This window comes from Beta vulgaris, chromosome 5 (assembly GCF_026745355.1).
Source record: "Beta vulgaris subsp. vulgaris cultivar EL10 chromosome 5, EL10.2, whole genome shotgun sequence".
Classification (NCBI taxonomy): Eukaryota; Viridiplantae; Streptophyta; class Magnoliopsida; order Caryophyllales; family Amaranthaceae; genus Beta; species Beta vulgaris.
The window spans coordinates 65200232-65221827 of NC_079206.1; the positions used below are offsets into that span (position 1 = coordinate 65200232).

Consider the following 21596-nt stretch of genomic DNA (forward strand, 5'->3'; position numbering starts at 1 on the left):
TTAGTTGGTCGTTATGTACTAATTACTAAAACCAAAATGATGAGAATAAGCATCATGTGTTAGTCACTTAGTCTTGTGGGTGTAGCTGTGTAGGCATCACCTCGGATCTCAAGATAAAGTAGTAATATTCTTTGTCTCTTTATTTTTGAATTCCTATCGAATGATCCAGGATATAATCCTAGATGTGAAGAATAAACAAAGCCCTCCAAAACAAAAGATATGCATGTTCAATTGAAATAGAACCAAGAATGTTGAGTCAATATCATCCTTTAATAGAAAATGATGGATATCATAATCTGCAACAGATCATGTTCTTCAAGTCCCACGCTGTTTTTCTACCACAAGGTTTCAAAGGAAGTTTACCCATAACATTTTCAAATTTGGATTGTGTCTCATCCCTATCAAATAGCAATATTGGATTTCATGTTTATTCCCCTATTTTTTAGGATTACAGTACTGCTTCTTACCTACCTAAAAATAGAAATACGGAGAATGAGAATCTTCTCTTCATTCTAAGATTGAGTAAATAGTTAGATTAGCAAAAAAATATCTCTCGTCTTCTATATCAAAAGTAGGGGAAAGTAGAATCTGATTGTCTTATCAACCTATATATTCCGTTAGAAAAAAAAAAAAAGAAGTTGAAAAACTTTGAAATATAGCTTGTCATGTAGAAATGATTGTTACACCTCAACTAACTTTCATTAACATAGCTTAAAATGTAATCATCCTTAATCATGTTTCTAACCAAATCTATTTCCATTAAAGACCAAACAAAAAAGTAAATCAGAACAATTTAAAATAGGTAATTGAGAGAGATAGATACATAAGAGAGAGATGTAACAGAGAACACAACATGTCAAGATTACTCCACTGAACTCACAATCATAGCCTTTTTACTCACATGCTAGCTGATCAGAAATTCTTTACTTTAAAAGTCAGATCTCACACATTTGCATCATACCACTCTAGCTATATAGCCTATACTAAGCTAGCCTAAAACACTATCGAATTGATTGGATTTCCTTACACTTGGCGAATAGAATGCCAAAATCTCACCATTTTTACTTCTGCAAAAGCCATCATTCGTTTGACATAAATTTGCCATCTCGCTATTTCATGCATGAACATGATCAATCGATTTCTTTGTTAGATGTTACATGTCATGTATTGTGGGGTAATGCATTCTAACAATAGAAGCCCATAATTTTTTTGTTACCTCAATTATGGAATTAGGAGGACTTGTTTGTCCCTTTTTGACCAACAATATTATATTCTCTACATTTTTATAAAGGAATAGTGTCTTTCCTATTTCTAGTTGGATGTATAATTTCTACTATATTATATTATCTACATTTGTGTAAAGCAAATAGTGCCTTTCTTATTTCTAGTTGGATATTGAATTTCTAAAATTTATTAGCAATTCCTAAGTAACATTGGATAATTTTTCTCCAAAAATTATTAAAAAAGACGGTCTAATTTTAATATAAAAGTAGATCTGGTCACTAAATGGATTAAACTAGTCACCGAAAGAAATTAACCTAGTCATTGTTGGGCTAATTCTTTTTTAATATTGATTTACTCTTACCTAATTTTAATTCAAAAGTAGGCGGTCTCTTATGAACAAATTCATTTTCCTCTTATTTGACTTTTTGCATTGTGTGAATATTTAATAATTACTATAGTTTATTGATATTATGTTTGAGCATCACGAAAGTAAAAAGAACGGTGAAGCTTTTTATTTCATATTTGAATCTATTTATGTTTTTACAAGGTTTGAATAAATCATACAAATGCCTATATAAAAAATGTAATATAGCACAATTTCGTCAATTTGTATTATAAAACTGATGATTTATTGCAGAATTGTGCAAAAGTATGTAGAGCTATCATTTTCTACTAAGCAAGGCTTGACCTAGTAATAAAGATTTGACTTCATGACTTCAAGGTCATGGAATGAAGTCATGAACTAAATCCCACTAGGACACTCTTAGGGAATAAACGTTCTCTTACCAGCTCCTCCCTCTCGGTAGTATAAATGTATAATCTGCAAACTTGGCTAGATATACCTACAAATAATGCTAATTCTATAAAAAAAAAATCATCCTACCTACCTTTAGAAAATAAGTCTATCATCTTTGTAAGTTGAAAATAAATTTGGATTAAATGATGGTTTCCTTGTATTCTAGTGTGCATTAATCTGAAGAAAAAATAACAATTTTTCTTTGTAAATGAGAATATCCTTGTATAAACTATGGAATTTTCTAAGTTTTGAAGTTTCAATGAACTAAAATACGAAATTACGTCTCATTTTCTTAAGCTGTAAATTGTAATTTACAATATTTTCTTTTAACATGTACCCTACAAAAGTAAATACAATAGCTCATATAAATAAAGTAAAGTACATCGGTCAGGTAATAAATACGAATATTTTCCAAATATATACCCTACTTCTAGAGTGTAATTTTTTGTTCTATCTTTCATCTTTGGGTCCTAGCTTCTACTCTTTTTTTCATGTCAGTACTTTTGAAACCGACGATTTAGCATCATAATATTTGACCATTTAAGTTTCATAAACACTACTAGAAGCCAGAAGAAAATTTTGTGGTATGAATTGGGACAAACTTGGGATAATGGAGTTAATAATAGTCTAATACCATGCCACTTCTTTAATTCGGTGAGAAAAAAACACATTACCATAATATTATAAGCTATACATATTTGTTTTAGATTGAAATATATACACAAATTACTTGTCACATTCAATATGATTAGATTTTTTGTATTACCTATTGCCAGAACAATCTAGATCAGCTTAGTAATCCCGCTAATGCTTATTAGCAACTCGAGTCTCAATATATGTATAATTAGTGATCCATTTTATGCATTGTTTGTGATCCACATCATTCAGTTAGCTAGTAATGTGACGCTACGTACATAAGAATATGTATTAAAAATTGAAATATATTTATTATAATATTTTTATATCAAATTTTCAAAACTGGTCTTGTAAGTTGTAATAGATATGCCTAATTATTTGAGAACAGTAAGAGAGTATAAGTTTTTTGGTTATACGATAAATAATTGGTTTATTTTTAATTGAAAAGGGTAAAGACGAGGGAATATACTAGACAAACACCTCTTGCTTACTCAAACACACTTTTGAAAGCTAAAGCTTTGGAAATGAGATAGGGAGAAAGATAAGAGAAATCCTTCTTAATAATTGCAATTGATAAGAATAAAACGTGTAACCTTATAAGATGAAACTTCTTCCAATTATATCAAAAACTACTTAACAGTTTAGGCATATATATTCAACTCACGTAAATTCTATCTTCAAAATGTCTATTTTGATGTTTTTAATAAAAAAAAAGGTGTATGTAAAATTAGCTCACAATTGAATAGTATTAGAAAAGAAAGAAAGAAAGGTGCTCTTATAATGGGAAATTCCCATTAAATGGGCTTTCCATGATACACTTGCTTAAAACCATTTTAGGGTATCTGGCCCATTTTGACAGCTTTCTTATGTCTCCATCCTAATGCAATATTTCTTAGACAAGTATAGATACCCAACAAAATGCTTGCTTGTCTCTCTCGTACAAACTTCATTAAATTCTTTGCTTCCTTCCACACACCAAACAAGAAAAAAAAAGAAAGGGGGAAAGAGAAGAGCATAATAAAGACCTAGGTCGTGTTTTTTTGGACTTACTTTCGGTTTAATTACACTCTGCGTTTCAATTTTTCTCAGTTCAATCTAGTTACACTCCATATTTCAGTTTCTCTCATTTCAGTTCAATTTATCTGAGTATAAAAGGACGGGATCCTATAAATCTATAAAAAAAAATATGTAGATGTAGTCATGTAGATGGTGCAAATGTGCAAATTGCAATAGTAAGTTAGTATTAGGTTGGACCAAAAACTAAGTACTGTGCTACAGGCCTACAGGCTACAGCCCATAGCCTATGTAATGATGCAGTGTCTAACTTTAAATTTAGATATGTACCAATTTATTTCTTAAAAAGAATTTATGATTTAGATACATGTTTGTCTAAAAAGGACTATTTTCATTAACTAAATGCAGTCGTACTAGTTAGTTGTCATATTCATTTTTGGCACTTGTTCAAATTTAGGTCCCAAATTTGTATTTTCGTGGTTTGATGCTAACTCTACTTATAGGATTTGGGCTCACAATATTCATTGAATTGAATGCTTTGTGAGGCCTTGTGTGGTCCAATTCTTAATGAGGTCAATTAAACATGGATTTGTAGTCTAGTGCACCAATTGCAGTGCAGTATTTGTCGACTTAATGGGTAAGTTGTTAGTACTAAAGTTTGCCTAAAATAAAATAGGAAATGTGCATGTACCCATTTTTATAAGAATAGCACATAATATGACCGTAATATTTTTTTTTTTTTTTTTGGTACGATGAATAACCTTTGGACCGTCCCCGCACAGAGCCCAACTAAAAGGCTCAAGCACTTGGAAGTCTAGTACACCAATAACCTTCTCCTCCAAGTCCCCCTCACTCGATGGAATTCTTCGCTTTTTGCATGTTTGTATATGCACAACTTTGAATAAAATGACCATAATATGTAATTTACTCATTGTGTAGAAAAGGCAATGGTAGTTTAATGTAGTATAACTATTCTGGCCGCTCGGTCTTACTCTTAAAAAAAAAAAAGGCCTATGACTGTGTTTTTTCTTATATATAAATAATAAAGAACAATTCAAGTAAAATTCGAGAATAATGTCAAAAGTCAAAATGGTAAAATTATAAAAAAAAACGGAGGAAGTATTAAATAGTCTCAAGTCTCAACCTTCAATACGGGACATATGGGCTAAATTTGCTTCCATAGGAGTTAAGACAGCAGAAGCACAGGCCCATATGCTTCACAGATGATGCCGTTTAAACTCCGAGATAGACTCTAGTGTCAATGAATGAAGCCTTTGATTCTTAACCAAAGCCCGTAATTTCGTTTTAGGCCCAATTTATGTCTTAATTTTTATGTAGTAAACTTTATGTAAGGGATTGGCTTTTCATATACAAGTTTGAATAAATTTATGTAAGGGATTGGCTTTTCATATACAAGTTTAAATAAATTTCAATAAGTTGAAAAAATTAAGGTGAAAAAACCCACTCTAAAAGATATGACATACTCCGTTTTCGTTCTTTCATAGGTGTTCCATTATTTTACTTGCATATTTGTCAATGCAGAACTTTGACTATTAAAATCTCCAGTTATTCATTACTAATAAGTTATAAAAAAAATTGATGTTTTGGAAATATACATAGAGACAAGTTCAACAATATTTTGTAGGCTAACATTATGTTTTATATATATGTTGAAAAATATGGTCGAAGTATAGTATGTGAATAATATCAAAGTCAGAATGAAACATCTGATTAATAATTGAGGGAGTATTTGTTAAATATCAGGATCATGTAATGAACACTAAGAGTACAATCTGGAAAAATAAATAAATACCAATATTATTGTAACTCGCAAAATTGAAATAACCAAAATGTCTTGCTCCAGCATTAAATTAATAATCTCAATCTACCTACAAATTTTATTCGTTTCCTTTTGTTGAAGTAAAATTCCATCTATTTTGACCATTTTTTATTGGAAAAGATAATTGGTCCAAGAATCAACCTCTAAAGTGCAGAACACACCAGATCAGAGGTTAGTTACAATGCTTAACAGTCTCGAAAACAATAAACATAAAGGCCCACTGCCACCAAAAACAAGAGAGCTCCCTAATATAATTTTGAGATGAGGGCTTGATCCCAGTTGGTGGTGTGTCTAAGAGGTGGAGAGACCGCCACTTAACTCTCCCCTATGCCTCATCAATTCTAACCATATACTATTGTCATTTTTGTTGTTACTATTCAGCAACCTGCATATATAGACATTTGTTAAAGGAGAGTCTGACCTCGTATAAACCTAATGGTGTTCAATCTTAAAAATAATTAATGATATATTAGTCGTCCTTCATTTTTCAATGTAGATTACATGTGAATTTTCTTAACAATTGTACAAAAAGCATATGAATAGAAGTAAGATATTTCTAGGAAACAAGTTAAATTAAATTATTTTATCGTGCATTTGATGTTCCTCATCAAGTTCTTGATGCTCTAATACTATACAAGTTTGAACACTTTGTGATTAATTGGGGTTGTCACATGTGGCCCCTCAAAACCCCATATTGTCCCTCCACTTACCCTAAAACTCCATATTATTGCAAACAACTCCAAAAGCTTCAAAAAAAACCATAATGTTGGTTACCACTTGCAGCTCATAAAACTGGTGTCGTGCTCCAATTTGGGCCGAGAGAAGACACCACCAAAATCTTGGCTTTGTCTACTTATGGCATATGTATCTATAGTGGCAAACATCGTCGGTCCACTTCATCTGTTTTTTAATAACTGCAACATATTATACGGCTACACTATGAAAGTTTCTCTCCATTTGGAAGGAATACTCAATTCTGAGTAGAGGCTAATTCAATCTTGGGATTTTATGAATAAAATGCGCAAATTATAAAAAAAAAGAAAAGAAAAATGTTGCAATTAAAAAAAATGGAAGATATCGATTATTTCTCTTAATTTGAAGTTGTTAAAATTATAAACTTGGCTTGAGATGATGTAGTTCATATCATAGAATACATAATTACACTCATTGCCAACTTAATTATATAGCTGTAAAATCCACTAATGTAGATCATCATATCAACCACTAACTAAATCTCCATTTGCTATATTATCATCATTAATACCTAGCCTATGTAGCAGAATTGAGCAGGTGTCAAATAATATTACACTTTGTTAGTAATGCAAATTATGGTGGGAGCTATTGTTCTAAATCAGTTGATCACTCGAAATTGTTAGAAAAAAATGCGGCTCATTATTGCTTTGATTGATAAATAATAGACTCTGCCGCCTGCCGCCTATTACTCTAATAGGTAAGGACCTGACCCCGATTACTCCGTCCGTTTTTTATTAGTTTATCTTGTTGTATTTTTAGGATCTCTAAAAATGTCCAGTTGTGCATTAATAAAAATTATGAAAAGTTATTAACTTGAATTATATATTGGAACAAATCTAATAAGATTCGACATGATAATGTTAGATATATTGATATTAAAATTTACAAGTATACCTTCAAAATTAATGAACTTTGACTTTGAAAAAGCAAAAGAATAAACTAATAAATACTAAATGAAGTATCAATTTAATAAATAAATTTTAACTCGAGTTAAATGGACCTACTAGTTTTTTTGCCTGATGTTGTAAAAAAGGGAATTTGTTTCATGTTAGTAATACTCTAATTTAATAAGTGTTGATTACATTGAGAACTAAAAATTTCTAAGAGATCGTGAAGTAGAATTTATCACACTTATATAAGTAAAATTAGAAGACACTTGATTAATTCCTACAATGTCCTTAACGGTCCGTTTGGTTAGAAGTACTAAATGATGGTAATGGTAATGTTGTCCAATGCAAATTTGTGAAAGCATTTCCATGTCAACTTTAATGGTAATGCCACTTTATCCCCAAACATCTATTTTCTTTCTAAAATTTCATTATTATCCACTACCACTTGAAAAGGTGGTATTGGGTGGTAACGGAAATTTGTAAAGGAAAACACATGTTTTGACATCAAGTTTGATTACGATGGTTATTAACTTTTTTTAACACAAAATAGGATATTATATTAAAGGATCAGTTTGTTACAACATAACAGAAACTAGAAAGGTCCACCACTGATTGGAGCACATAACAGGCAGCCAAAAAATTCTTCTAACATACATCAACACCCAACCCCAAACCAAAAGAAAACTGCCAGCAAAGACTACGCCATAGGGTTGTTCAGTTCCTGCATATACTCCCTCATTATGCATTGCGGCGGTGAAGTATGGGTAATCTTATCAGCATCCATCGCCATCCCAAATCTGGCCAACCCATGAGCAACCATATTTACATCCCGTTTTGCATGAAGAAATATAACTACCCAGTTTGTTTTAAGAAGTTTAACAATATCACAGATATAACAATGGTTATTAACATTGAAAAGTCTTCCCAAACTTATACTAAAAGCATTATCATTACCATAATTTAGTACTATTAATCAAACATGACGTAAAGTTAAACTTTTAATTTAACCAGGTTTCTTCGGAGGCCCGAAAGTGTGCTTCACTACAAATAGGGCGAATTTGCAAAGAGCAATGTTCATAACACGTCAAAGCAAATATCAAACACTTACTACCCTACATTCCACAACGTAACATTTCTGTCTCATTCTTTACACAATAAACAAGGCCTACAAGAAAATTTTATTCAAACCCATTTTGTAATGACATTTTGTACGGCTGGTACATCTTAATTCTTGCATGGTCATGTAATACCTCCACTTTTGTCCAATTTGCTACATGTTTTTGGAGCATAAAATATCGTGTAAATCTTAGGTGGTACAAGTAGGTTTTATCAACCAACAATAAAAATATTGTTAGAAGCAATTGAATTTCTTTTGTGAATCTTTAAATAATGCTCCTTATATGCCTATACTACTATAGTTGTCGTGAGATGGTTGTATTGTCCCGTGTTGCATGAATTGTATGAGAAATATTCCTCCAAGGAGCTCTACGCACTGTGCATGCGCGCGCACATGTTTGTCGCATGGATATTTATTAGCACACACTAACATAGTAGCATCAGATCATATGTATCAAGAGCAGCTCTGGATAGTGTGCCTTCTACTCATTTTACCTAGAAGAACACAGTCAAAAATTAACATCAGAATCAAGGTGTAATATGTTCTTTACTAATTTTACCCAAGATAAAATCAAGAAAGTAAATAATTACAGAGTTTATAACATGGTTGCTTTGTAGCAGGATCTACATCTGGAGGTGGTGGTTCCACACCAAATATCATCTCACAACTCATGTCTTCAAAATCTGCAAAATCATGCATGCTGTCAAACTGCTATGACATATGAAATGTGCAATCTACTAGCTTAATTAATTTACACATTCTTGCTAAAGTGGGAAAAAATGTGTTTTAAGTCAGCCATGTTTGGTAAATGGCTTTTTCATTGGCTTTCGGCTTTTGGCTTTTTAATTTGGTCAAACAGCCAAAAAAAGTGTTTGGTTATTGGCTTTTTGGTTCAGCCAAAATGAAAAAGTTGTCTAGAGCAGCTTTTTGGATTGGCTTGTTGGCCACAAACTCTATAATAAACCGCCAACAACCACAATTAATTTCGCCAAACACTTTTGCAAACAGTTGGCTTAAACAGCCAACTTAAAAAGCCAGTACATACAGCCAATGCTTCCAGCCAGTCAAACAAACCAACTAAACCAGCCAACAGCCAACAGCCGATTGTCAAACAACTCTAATATTTCTCCACTTTATAACAAGCTAAGAAATTTACCAAATTATATCAATTTTTTTTTGGGAAGCTAATTATATCAGTTTTGAACCCCCAAAATAAGTTTTTAACACACTAAACATTTTACTAATGGAATTTATTTAACTGAGAGACATTGATAGTGGCATCACTATGTCAGTCATTAAGACATAAAACAACAGGGTACTTTGAAAAATATCAACGGCTTGTAGTGGTTGATTTTAAGTTTTAACCTATGGTAATTAGTGATTTATTATGTGTTACAAACTATAGCAGTCCATCATTGCAAAAATGTTGGGTATATGGTAGTATATGAAGCTCATGGAGGTGTATGGGTGTGGAGATGAGGTTGCGTAGAAGAAAAACGTCATTTGGGACATAAGGCCAACTTTGAATGGACATATCTTTCAATCTATAAATGATTTTGAGGTGATTCAAAGTGGAGGTGATAGCTTGTTCCGAGAGCTTTCCAATGATAGGTCATACGTCCAATTCCGGTGAGAAACGAGAAAGTTATGACGATTTTACGAAGAACTGACAAAACTGACGGGGTTCTGTCCGGCCGCGGGTTGTCGAGCGCGGCCGCGGGGTGTCGAACCGCAAAGCCTAGTTTTTTCCGGTTTTTGGTATTAATGAGGGTATAAATATAAACCCTAATTATGTTTATTCATTATTCATATCTTTAAACACGATTAGAGAGAGAAAAAGCTATAGAGAGAGTTCTTGAGCGCTTTTTTGTAATCTTTCTTGAATATTCATCGATTCCTAGTGCAGATTCGTGGTTTTTCTCCCAGTTCTTGGGTTTCCACGTAAAATTTCTGGTGTGTTCTTTCCTGCTTTATTATTTGATATTCTATTATTGTTTGCTATTATTCTTAGATTGATAGTCAATAGAACTTACAAGTGGTATCAAGAGCTAGGTTTGATTATTGTCTAGATCTAGAATAATTAACAATGGAGGATTCAAAGATTAGAATTGAGAAGTTTGATGGGACAGATTTTGGATATTGGAAGATGCAAATAGAAGACATCTTATATCAGAAAAATCTGTATCAACCTTTGTCTGAAAAGCCTGCTGAGATGGAGGAGGCTAAGTGGAAAGTACTGGACAGACAGGCACTAGCGGTGGTGCGTTTGACATTGGCTCGGATGTGGCGTTCAATGTCAAGGATATCAAAACAACGGCTGAATTGATCAAAGCACTGTCAGATATGTATGAAAAGCCCTCTGCAATGAATAAGGTATATCTGATGCGCCGTTTGTTTGGTTTAGAGATGAATAATGGTAGTTCTGCTGCTGAACATATTAATGAATTTAATTCATTAATAAGTCAGTTATCTTCGGTTAATATTGCCTTTGAGGATGAAGTGAAAGCCCTAATTTTGTTGTCCTCTTTACCTACTGCTTGGGAAACTGTTGTAACTGCTGTTAGTAATTCCTCTGGTAAAGAGAAATTGGTTTATGATGTTGTCCGTGATCTGATTTTGAGTGAGAGCATTCGAAGGAAGGAGAGTGGAGAATCATCTGGAGCATACAGTGCAGAAGGTAGAGGGAGGGGAAAAGGGAGGAACTTTCAGGGAAAATCGGAGTCAAAGGGGGACGGAGTAAGTCAAAAGGCGGGCTAGTGTTACTTGCTGGGGTGTGGTAATGAAGGACATATAAAGAGAGATTGTCCTAGGAAAGAGAATGGGAAAGGGAAGAAGAAGGTTCAAGAAAGTGATGATGAAGAAGATGATCAACTAACTTGATTTCGGAGTACGATTCCGATGCTTTGATGGTAAGCATGGATGATCAGGAAGAGTTGGTTGGGTGCTCGGGATCATGGGTCTTGGATTCGGGTTCTTCTCATCATTCCTCACCATGCAGGAGTTGTTTCGGAATTTCAAATCCGGAAAACTTGAAAAGGTCTACCTTGCGGATGGCAAGGCAGTGGAAGTCATGGGGAAAGGTGATGTGAGTGTGAAACTCACTCATGGTGGCTCGTTGGAGTTGAAGAATGTCAAGTTCATCCCAAGGTTGAAGAAAAGCTTGATATCGGTAGCCCAACTTGCTACATCGGGTTACAAGGTTGTGTTTGATGGTGGTTCTTGGAAATTGTCAAGGGAGCAATGATCATAGCTCGTGGGACAAGGACTGGAACACTTTACACCATGGGGAGCACAGTAAAGGGCCCGGGATTGGGATGAGAACTTCATGTAAGGTGTAGTTTGGTCGGAAAACTATCGATAGTGGGCTAAGGGATGAGAACCGTGGTGAAGCGGTATCCCGGTGGCAAATTGACCGGTAAGCGCACAAGGTGAAGGACGGCACACAAGCATGATGTGCCGGAAATCCTAAGTGGAACAAAGGGTGTATTGTTCGAGTGGGAGCAATGTGAGTTTGTTTTAGAACAATGAGAAGCTTCTTTGGCTTAGGTGGTAATTGGTTTTATTGAAGTTTGATGAGACTTCAATGTGCTTCTTTGGTTGGAGAGGAAGTGGTTATTTTCCTTAGTTGTTGAGGAAGAGATCTTCATTTGGTTGTGCTTGTCTCTAAGGTGATCCGACCTCCGGGGTAGGAGGGTGTGTAGGTTCATGTAGTGATGGTGCAATGATTTGGAGATCAGTGATTAAGAATCTCCTTGGTGTAGAGGAGATGTTGTCATGGGATGCTTGAGGTATGTCATGGTTTAGACACAACTAGAGATTGCTTTTGCAGTGGAGTTGTGTGTAGGAGTTGAGATGAATGAGAGGATGATGAAGGTATGAAGTTTTCTTCACTTACACCTATCTCCAAGTGGGAGATTGTTGGGTATATGGTAGTATATGAAGCTCATGGAGGTGTATGGGTGTGGAGATGAGGTTGCGTAGAAGAAAAACGTCATTTGGGACATAAGGCCAACTTTGAATGGACATATCTTTCAATCTATAAATGATTTTGAGGTGATTCAAAGTGGAGGTGATAGCTTGTTCCGAGAGCTTTCCAATGATAGGTCATACGTCCAATTCCGGTGAAACGAGAAAGTTATGACGATTTTACGAAGAACTGACAAAACTGACGGGGTTCTGTCCGGCCGCGGGTTGTCGAGCGCGGCCGCGGGGTGTCGAACCGCAAAGCCTAGTTTTTTCCGGTTTTTGGTATTAATGAGGGTATAAATATAAACCCTAATTATGTTTATTCATTATTCATCATCTTTAAACACAGATTAGAGAGAGAAAAAGCTATAGAGAGAGTTCTTGAGCGCTTTTTTGTAATCTTTCTTGAATATTCATCGATTCCTAGTGCAGATTCGTGGTTTTTCTCCCAGTTCTTGGGTTTCCACGTAAAATTTCTGGTGTGTTCTTTCCTGCTTTATTATTTGATATTCTATTATTGTTTGCTATTATTCTTAGATTGATAGTCAATAGAACTTACAAAAAAGTGTTGTATGTTTCATGGCAATATCTAAGTGTTTTCATGTCTCTTTATGTGCAACTTATGCCCTTTATTTGCCTACATGACAATTCCTGCTGTGGACTAAAATTCAGGAAACAAATTCATCATCATGTATGATATCATGCAACTGAAAAAACAGTTCTTTTTTCTTTCTTTAATGAAAAATCAAATTATGATTTGAGAGCTTGTAAATTATAGTGCTTCCATGCACCCTTAATGGTCATATTATGGGGCCCTCAATGTTAGTGCAAATATACTATTAATTAATCTTCTCACCCCACGCATCTTTTAGGATTTAAGGCTTTGACATTGTTGTTGTATGAGTAGTAAATTTTTATGTCGATTTTTTTTGGGTTTAAGGCTTTGGCATTATTGTTGTTAGCAGTTACGTTACTATGTTAGACATACTCGGGACCATGGTGACCGGCATTCCTAGAGAATTCTTGATGAATGTTTGAGTAGGAAACTTGCAGAGGTTGATGCACATCCCTGCACAATTAGAGCCCTCCAAAAACCTGTTTTAAAAAATTTGAAGTTAATAAGTAGACTAAGTAATATGAACTGATATTTAAATGCTTGTTACTATAGTATTAGTGAATAAAATTTCTCTAATTATAAGATCACATTTGTATTTTACCTGCATTTCTTTATGTGCACCACATTCTTCTCTCTTTTTCCATTGAACTCAGATTCTTTTAGCTTCATCATGTGTGATATTTAGATAAACTTGTTAGATTTGGTCACAAAAAATTTCACTCCACAAACATTATTGTAAAAATTCTTAGAGCATTACATGTTATTTCCCCTTAATTTTTTCCTGAAATGTTATTAACCTTAATAATCAGCACAACATTAATATAACTTACAAATCTTACCTCAGAAGACCCAATTAGCCAAGCAAAAAATAGGCCTGCGAATTTGGCAAAGAGTTCTCTTGTAAACTTAGAAGGTGGGATTAATGCCTTCATCTGTTCTTCATGACAAGTTTAGAACAAAGTGATTAATTAGCTTTCTTTGCTGATATTTTAACAGACTTATGAACATGCAGGACTATATATAGTTAGGCAATTCGATTATGCAGGATGTGTTCGTGTATATATGGTCTCAAGTCGATTTCAGGTTCCTCTCAAAAGACAAAATGCAACAAAATCTACATGGTAAGTTGTCGAATTGGGTTAGGTTCGGATTGATTTCATGTATATGTCATGTAAAGTTCGGGTTTCTGTTAGTATCTTCCTGTTTGTGTCGTGTCAGTTTTGATTGTGTTATCTTGTTGTGTCCGAAAGTGCTTAGCTCTAACTACCTCTAATGGAAACATCATGTAAGACGCGAAAAACTGAAGAAAAAACAAAGGGTGAAGTACTTGCCAAAGGAAATATTTGCTTGGGAATGGACCTTTTGAGACCTTCCAAGCCAAGTTGACTCTGTTGCACAGGATCAAACTTCAGAATAACTACTTTGCAGGCCTCCAACAAACCATCATAACCGTCCTTCTCTATTTGGATACCTGCATATAATTGTTTCTAATGGATACTTAAGCCAAGTTTAATGTCTCATGAGTGATTGAAGTCACAATATACTAGTAAAACGACGTATTATCATGCTTCCATAAGCACATACAGTTCAAAACAGATAAAAAGGAACATATTTAACATCATTTACAAACCTGCTACAGCTTGTAGGTTGTGGGAGAGATGATTAATAGCCATAAGATCAAGCCATGTATCGCGATAGTAAGTTATCTTTGGCGTGTTTGCAACCTTAAGAGATTTGTGACTTGATGATCTTAGTAACATAAGTGGAGCAAATGATATGACCTTGTTATTGTGATGCATGCATTTGCAGTGAGGCAGAGTGAAACTAAAATGAGAGATTTTGCTTTCAATGAAACTGGTATTCATGAATGATTTTGTGTTTGTGAAACGGAATGAAAAGTTATTGCTTGCTGTTTGCTAGTTTGCTGCTAAAACATCTATAATTGTTCAAGTGTGAGTTGTGAAATGTGGAGCATTATATGTATTTATGCACCTAAATGTCACTGTATCAGTGATACTAATAGTGTCTCTTTTTGTGTAATTTGGTAATTTCCATAACTTATGAGATTACCTACTAAATTTCGCTGTAAATTCCAATTTATAGCAGAAAAAAGGGATATACAACAAGAAGAATTTTAATCATAGTGATCATTATGTAATAATTACACGAAGTGTTTTTACAAATTGATCAATTACTTGTTTAACTTAATATTGCTGAGATTACTGTGAAATTATTACAATCTACTTCATAGTTGAGATTACTGTGAGAAAACCTATCATAATTGAGATTAATCCTCTGAGTTTTGCCTTCAAAAAAAAGACTTTATGTTAAGATGCAACCAAATGAACAAATTTACTACTTTAGACCAAATCCATAGATAGCACCATCATCTTCAATCAACATTAAATCTTAAAAGAAAAAAAAGATCCAAACTCAAGCTCAAAAGTTGCAGTAAAAACCAGGAAAGATTCACTAATTAATCAAACTTCTGAAACTTATAAGTCAAATTACAAAGACAAACTAATGTTATAAGGATAAATCCAATTAGAACTGCACAAATAGACGAGAACGAACTAAATTAACAAGCACCTAAATAGCTAATAGAATCACACCTAAATAGCCTTGACGAGGTCCAAAGTAAAGATATTACAGCTAGAAGTTCATTCTTACTTGACATCCAATGTACTTAAATCTACCACCTAATTTTATCAGATAATGGAATTTCAGTCCTTGGCTGATTTGTTGATCAATGACTTGTGAATGTGAGGAATAACACCACCACCAGCAATGGTTCCCTTGATGAGGGTATCGAGCTCTTCATCCCCTCGAATAGCAAGCTGCAGATGTCTAGGAGTGATCCTCTTCACTTTGAGATCTTTGCTTGCATTTCCTGCTAACTCAAGCACTTCTGCAGTCAGGTATTCAAGAATAGCAGCAGAGTAGACTGCAGCAGTTGCACCAACACGGCCGTTTGCTGAAACTCTGGTCTTTAGGTGCCGGTGGATTCGACCAACTGGAAACTAAAGATCCCTCACACACACCCACAAAAAAAATACAACAATTTATGAACTCATAAATATGTACATAATGACAGAAACCTTACACTCAATCAAGGTAAAATATTACTTCAACCAGTGTATAATTATTAGCAGAACAGTAGTAATTCAGAATATCTAACAAAAATGTGCAACTTCCAGGGTAAAGTAAAAAATATGGCAGTTAAACTTCCTTAATAAACGTAATTTTACTTCAGTAGATTCATCAATGGGACAACAGAAAAAGTACCAAGCTGTCTTTCAGAATATCAATACTAAGAAATTCTAAAAAGGCTTGCAATGAGGGGGAAGGGGCCAAGGGAGTGACCAGGGAGGCAAATCTCTTGATTAAGAACAGATGTGCACATTTTTGTTTATAACAACAATAAAAGTAGTAAATTGAATAAAAAAAAAAAAGTGATAACCTACTGAGAATTCTATATATTACTAATTTGATTCAATATACCACTTTATTGTTGGTTAAACAAACTTAGATGCATCTTGGCTACAACCTCGAGATATTAAGCAACACTTGTGCCTAGACCTAGAATGCGAATACAAACAAAAAGTCAAATTCAAATCATTGACACTGCTACCATGATAGAATTAGCATATAGCCTGAGTGAGGATAATGCACATTAGTAGAGCATTGAACCGATTTTTTCATTTGAATTCTCTGAATAGCGAAAAAATAAAAGATTGTGGGTATGAGTTATGGAAATAAGTTTTCACAACATTTATATACCTTAAAGGTAATTCCAACAAATAGATCCTCACGATAAATTTTGGTTTACATTAATTCTAACATGGTATCAAAGCCAGTGAATTGAAAATTTCTTAGAGTTTGCATTTTCTCTAATAGCTTCTATCTACTCGGTTGCTAGCTTATCTTCAACTTCCCAAACATTAGGGATAAGCAAAGCTTATAACTTCTGTTAGATAAATCAACCCCTTTCCTTTCATTGCATAAGAAAGCTTTGGATAATCAGTTTATCACTCTATAAATAAGGCTAATAACAAAGAGAAACTATAACCTCACTCTTCATGATTTGATTCCCCCCTAATGATCCAAAAGTGTACTAGATCATAAAAAGGTGACAGTTTTCATCTTTTTATGGCCAGTATTGTATCATATTGAAGAGGGAAATAGTACTTATAAAGGATAATACTTTCACTACTCCACCACTCCTTGTATCATTAGATGTAACTTGTAAGCTAGCAAATGAATTTCATATCTTACAGATTAGCAATCAACTAACATTTTTAACATAATCATACTCAACATACCTTGAAGTTCTTTATGTAACTTTCCATGAGGCATAAACATTAACTTAAAAAGAGAAGCTAAGTGAAACTTTCATGCTATTTCTAAATTGTATATTGCTAGTGAAATGGTGACAATCTACTATAATAAGGGGCTAACTTTGTCAAATCTAACCATACATATGGTTGTGAATTTCAACAACCAAAGAATTCTATAGAATCAATTCTATATGCCACTTGAATATTAATGAGTTCACAATTTTCAAGAAGAGTTGCCTCGAATGATTTAAAAAACAGTCAAGTCTAAGAGCACCTTAAATTAGGTAATTTTCAAATATACTTTATTTAGTAAGTGGAAGCATTGCACCTACAATTTGATTTATAAAGATGACTAATGTGAAGTAAATGTGTCAAAATTAAACGACAAGCTCCAACACCATGTTAGAAATCGTGGCCACACTGTTATACAATACTTCCCTTGGCTTATAGTCTTAAAATCATCATTTCAAGAACAGCTAGAGAATAATTGCACTGATGAAACCTATATACAATTAGCCAAAGCATGATTTACAATAAATTTATTTGAAGATCATAGATTGAGACAAAAGGAGTAAAAAACCATGAGAGAAAAAAGAGGTGGTTATAAGCCATAGGATGAGCTCTCTCTATATTGCAGATACCCATCTCACTCTTAATTCTCACATAAAGCTCTTATCATTCCCCCATAACTTATGTTATTCATACTCGGCTATTTTGTAGAAAAAAGTCAAGTTTTTAGTTTAAAATGAAGTATTAAAGTAAAGTATCATGTCAGACATAACACAACACTCCATTTTTGAGGTAAATGAAGGTGACGGAGTAACACTGCCTATAACCATTCATATAAGTCATCTTAAACCATGCTTTACATTTTCCATTGACTAATTCTAACATGGTATTAGAACAAGTTATTTAAAATTTTCACTTAACTTGCGTAATGTCAAAGAAAAGTTGAATTTCTCATGTTCATTCATCTCACTCTATATTAATCAACATGCAAAAATACTATAAATTATAGAGCCAAAGTCTATTACTCTTCCAATATTAGTAGTAGAAGTCATCAAGCTCAAAGTTTGTGAGTAATAACTTAAAAGTTTGTAAAATATTTTCATGAAAAAACTATTTTTCTCTATTTTTAATCTTACCTTGTTTGGTTTGCAAAGTAGTGTAAAACTATTTTCTCTAAGAATAACTAACGATGAAACCAAACAATGGAAAGCTAATTTGGAAATTGTGTTTTACATTGTAAATTGTTTTCTATAAAAATCATTTTACATTGAAAATCTTTTACCCCCAACCAAACAAAGCCTAAATACTCACCCCAAAACACCCCTCACATAAATCTACTAAATTTTGTAAATGTAGCAATTAAAAAAAAGACAAAAAGCGATGACTTTCGAAAGCACATCCATAGCCAGATCTAGCAACAACTAAGCATCACTCCCAATCAAAAACCATCAAATTCACCATCATCTTAAAAACCATCAATCACTAGAAAAATTTACATTAAAATACACAGTAGAATAACAAGTAATTATCCATTTATTCCATTTTAAACTCAAATCAAGAAATAAATAAAAAATACAGATCCAAAAACATATATGAAGAAAGAGAAAAAATGGAGAAGTTTACCTGAAGACCAGCTCTAGAAGAGCGAGAAGTAGGTCTCTTCTTCTCCTTCTCTTTATTACCAGCTGTTGTTTTACCTGCTAAAAGCCCCTTTCCTCCTTTTCCCGCCATTTTTGTCTTTTAATTTCAAGATCTTCGCAAAACATAAACACAAAATTATCAAACATTCAATTATATCATCACATAAAAAAATTGAAAAAAAGAGAACATCGCAAAAACTGTAAAATAGAGAAGCGTTTCATTTATTTGAGAACAGAGGAATTATAATACGGTGTCGGAAATATCCGACAGCAAATATCAAGATAATAGAAGTACAAATTTGATTGAATTAAACGAGAGAAAAAAAAGAGAGATAAGATTTAGTTAAGGGAGAGAAAGAGTTTACCTGACAAAAATGACAAGAAGTATGAACAGGTTTTTTGAGTTAAGTTTGAGAAGTTGAACAAATAAATAGAGGAGAGAGAAAGAAGAGATAAAGTTAAACGCAAATAAATAAGTAGCGCGTTGTGAAATTTAAGAGCGCCAAAAACAAGAATTTTTTTTATGAAATTTTGAATTTTCGTGGTTTCAAAATTCGGCGGTTTTTCCTTCAATTGGAGGAAAAAAAAAAGGCTAAGCTATTTTGGACTTGGAATTGTGGGCTTTTTCAAGGGTGCTGGTTCTTGAAGGTTATATGATATCCAATTACAAGGGAATGTCTCATAATGGCTATTTGGCTTGTTAGCAACTTACTCCCTCGATTCTTTCGAAAAGATGCGTTTTTGGCATATAAAATAAACGGTGTAACCAAATCTGATCAATATTTGTATAAAAGAGAATAGAATCGTAAGTTAGGTATTAGTGTGTGTCACCAAATTTAGTCATTGTTCATATAGACTGTGTGACCAAATTTAATCACTATTTGTAGTTATTGTATATGACGTAAATGAATGGTAAGTTATGTATTAGACGGTGTGACCAAGTTTAATCACCTATTGTACAAATAATAGTAAAAGTTTGGAAAAAAAAAGTCGGCTTTCAATATATCATATATGCATATTCGTGTACCAGATAATGACATTCTTAGTTTCTCACTAATTAAACCCTTATTAATTATTGATAAATTAGCAAATTTTATTAAAGATCGATACAAAAGAAGTTTAGTGTATGAGAAAAGTTGAATGAAAACCTCGATGGTTATTAAGTTATACAAAAGTATTTACAAAGTTAAGCGAAAAGTTAATGGTCTGACTGAGTCACGCAGTATGCCAAAAGGTATGTTTATGAAGCCTTGTAGTTTAGAACATGTTATTGTTGAAAAATCTAACCCCTATCGCAAACCTTTCAAGATTCGCCACTAATAAGGATTCGCATGTTTTTCTGAAGAGAAAACATGACCCAAAGATCAACATGAGAAACAAAATCCCCAAGCAATTCATAATAACCCGAAAACGAAGAAACACTAATCAAAGGCGACGCCAACTGTTCAAGAGCTCCATCCACCAATCTAACAAACTGAAGTGATTTCAAACGTTGCTCTGCGTAACTGAGCTCTTGGCCAAACACTTTGTAGGCATCAAACCTTAAATTCGACGAATTTTTCATCCACAAATTCCTCCACCTCCTGGAAATCGCACTAGTACCCACAGCTAGCCCCAATGGCAAGTAAGATATAATGTGAATGAGAAGTTCATCAGGCAATGGACCAATCCTATCTTGCAAAATATTATCAGACTTCATCACTAACAAATCACATGCTTTAGATTGATTTCTTTCATTCATAACTATGCACCTTCAAATAGTTTAACCGATTTTTTTTCATAAGCAAATCGAATCATATACAAGAAACCTGTTAAATTCTTGATGAAAACAAATTGAAACTAAACACTAGCAGACTAAGGATCTGCTCTCTTCGGCATTAAACACCTGAACTGAAATAAATAGTGATATGTGAGACTAAAAGTATTGTCCAGAGCTGAACTGAACTGAACTCAATTGCACTGAACTGAACTGAAAATAAGTTGGGAGAACCGACCTAAATAGTTTTCAATTGTCTGACCCTTTTCATATAAGCAATTCATAACCTAGAATTTCAATTACCCAGTTCATCAATACGGAATTTAATTATAACTGATAGTACTAAACAGTTTTCAATTATCTGACCCTTTTCATATAAGCAATTCATAACCTAGAATTTCAATTATTCAGTTCATTTATATGGAAATTGATCATATGAATTGATATTAAACACTAGCAAAATAGATAGTTTTCAATTATCCGACCCTTTTCAAAAAAGCAATTCATAATCTATAATTTCAATTACCCACTTCATTAATATGGAAATTAATGATATGAAATTAATACTAAACACTACCAGAATAATTAGATTTCAATTATCAGACCCTTTTCATATGAGCAATTCATAACCAAGAAATTCAATTACCCAGTTTATTAATAAGGAAATTAATGATATGAATTGGAGAAAAAGAGATTATTACCATAAGAATACACAAATTTAGAGGAACTATTCAACAGGGAAGTTAATTAGGGTTAAAACTGTTTCTTGCCTTTTGCCTAAATACTTCATTCGGATTGTCGAAGCAAATTGTATAAAATTTCATTCGAAGCAACAAAATAAGCATCATAATCTTGTAAAATCCAGGGAAACGAGATAAAAACGTGGAAATAAAAGAGCAACTTTTACCTGATTAGAGAGAATTGTTAAGAGTTAGGACTCTTGCGAAAGAAAAATCAGTCAATGACCGCCTTACCGGGTCACCCAAATGCAATGGTGTTAGG

The 21596-nt window shown here is 33.4% G+C and overlaps 3 protein-coding genes across 4 annotated transcripts; all 3 read right to left on the reverse strand.

The window, feature by feature from the left end:
• Positions 1-8247: 8247 nt before the first annotated feature.
• LOC104894577 (beta-carotene isomerase D27, chloroplastic) lies at positions 8248-14812 on the reverse strand. Its single transcript, XM_010680842.4, has 7 exons — positions 14483-14812; positions 14184-14323; positions 13692-13784; positions 13454-13515; positions 13225-13331; positions 8861-8953; positions 8248-8764 (listed from the first exon to the last, which is right to left on the reverse strand). Exons 1-7 carry the CDS (start codon positions 14715-14717, stop codon positions 8724-8726), a joined length of 771 nt encoding a protein of 256 aa, XP_010679144.2. The 5' UTR covers positions 14718-14812; the 3' UTR covers positions 8248-8723.
• A 486-nt stretch (positions 14813-15298) lies between these two features.
• Positions 15299-21524, reverse strand: LOC104894578 (probable histone H2A variant 3). 2 transcript variants are annotated; one of them, XM_057395302.1, is made up of 3 exons: positions 21502-21524; positions 18822-18951; positions 15299-15872 (listed from the first exon to the last, which is right to left on the reverse strand). In XM_057395302.1, the coding sequence occupies exons 2-3, from the start codon at positions 18927-18929 to the stop codon at positions 15576-15578; spliced, it is 405 nt and encodes a 134-aa protein (XP_057251285.1). In that variant the 5' UTR covers positions 18930-18951; positions 21502-21524; the 3' UTR covers positions 15299-15575. The 2 variants fall into 2 exon arrangements, with proteins under 2 accessions (XP_057251285.1, XP_010679145.1); XM_010680843.3 differs by lacking the exon at positions 21502-21524 and adding an exon at positions 19204-19314.
• LOC130591487 (F-box/FBD/LRR-repeat protein At2g04230-like) lies at positions 20142-20579 on the reverse strand. The gene has a single exon (XM_057394823.1). The coding sequence runs from the start codon at positions 20577-20579 to the stop codon at positions 20142-20144; it is 438 nt and encodes a 145-aa protein (XP_057250806.1).
• Positions 21525-21596: the final 72 nt, after the last annotated feature.

Bases quoted from the DNA above. Each gene is read 5' to 3' on its own strand.
- LOC104894577 (XM_010680842.4), bottom strand. From the start codon at position 14,717: ATGAATACCAGTTTCATTGAAAGCAAAATCTCTCATTTTAGTTTCACT. The intron at 14,324-14,482 runs GTTTGTAAATGA...AATTATATGCAG, and splicing joins CAACCTACAAGCTGTAGCAG to GTATCCAAATAGAGAAGGAC. The intron at 13,785-14,183 runs GCAAGTACTTCA...CATGAAGAACAG, and splicing joins CCAAGCAAATATTTCCTTTG to ATGAAGGCATTAATCCCACC.
- LOC104894578 (XM_057395302.1), bottom strand. From the start codon at position 18,929: ATGGCGGGAAAAGGAGGAAAGGGGCTTTTAGCAGGTAAAACAACAGCT. The intron at 15,873-18,821 runs GTAAACTTCTCC...AGGGATCTTTAG, and splicing joins CTTCTAGAGCTGGTCTTCAG to TTTCCAGTTGGTCGAATCCA.
- LOC130591487 (XM_057394823.1), bottom strand. From the start codon at position 20,579: ATGAATGAAAGAAATCAATCTAAAGCATGTGATTTGTTAGTGATGAAG.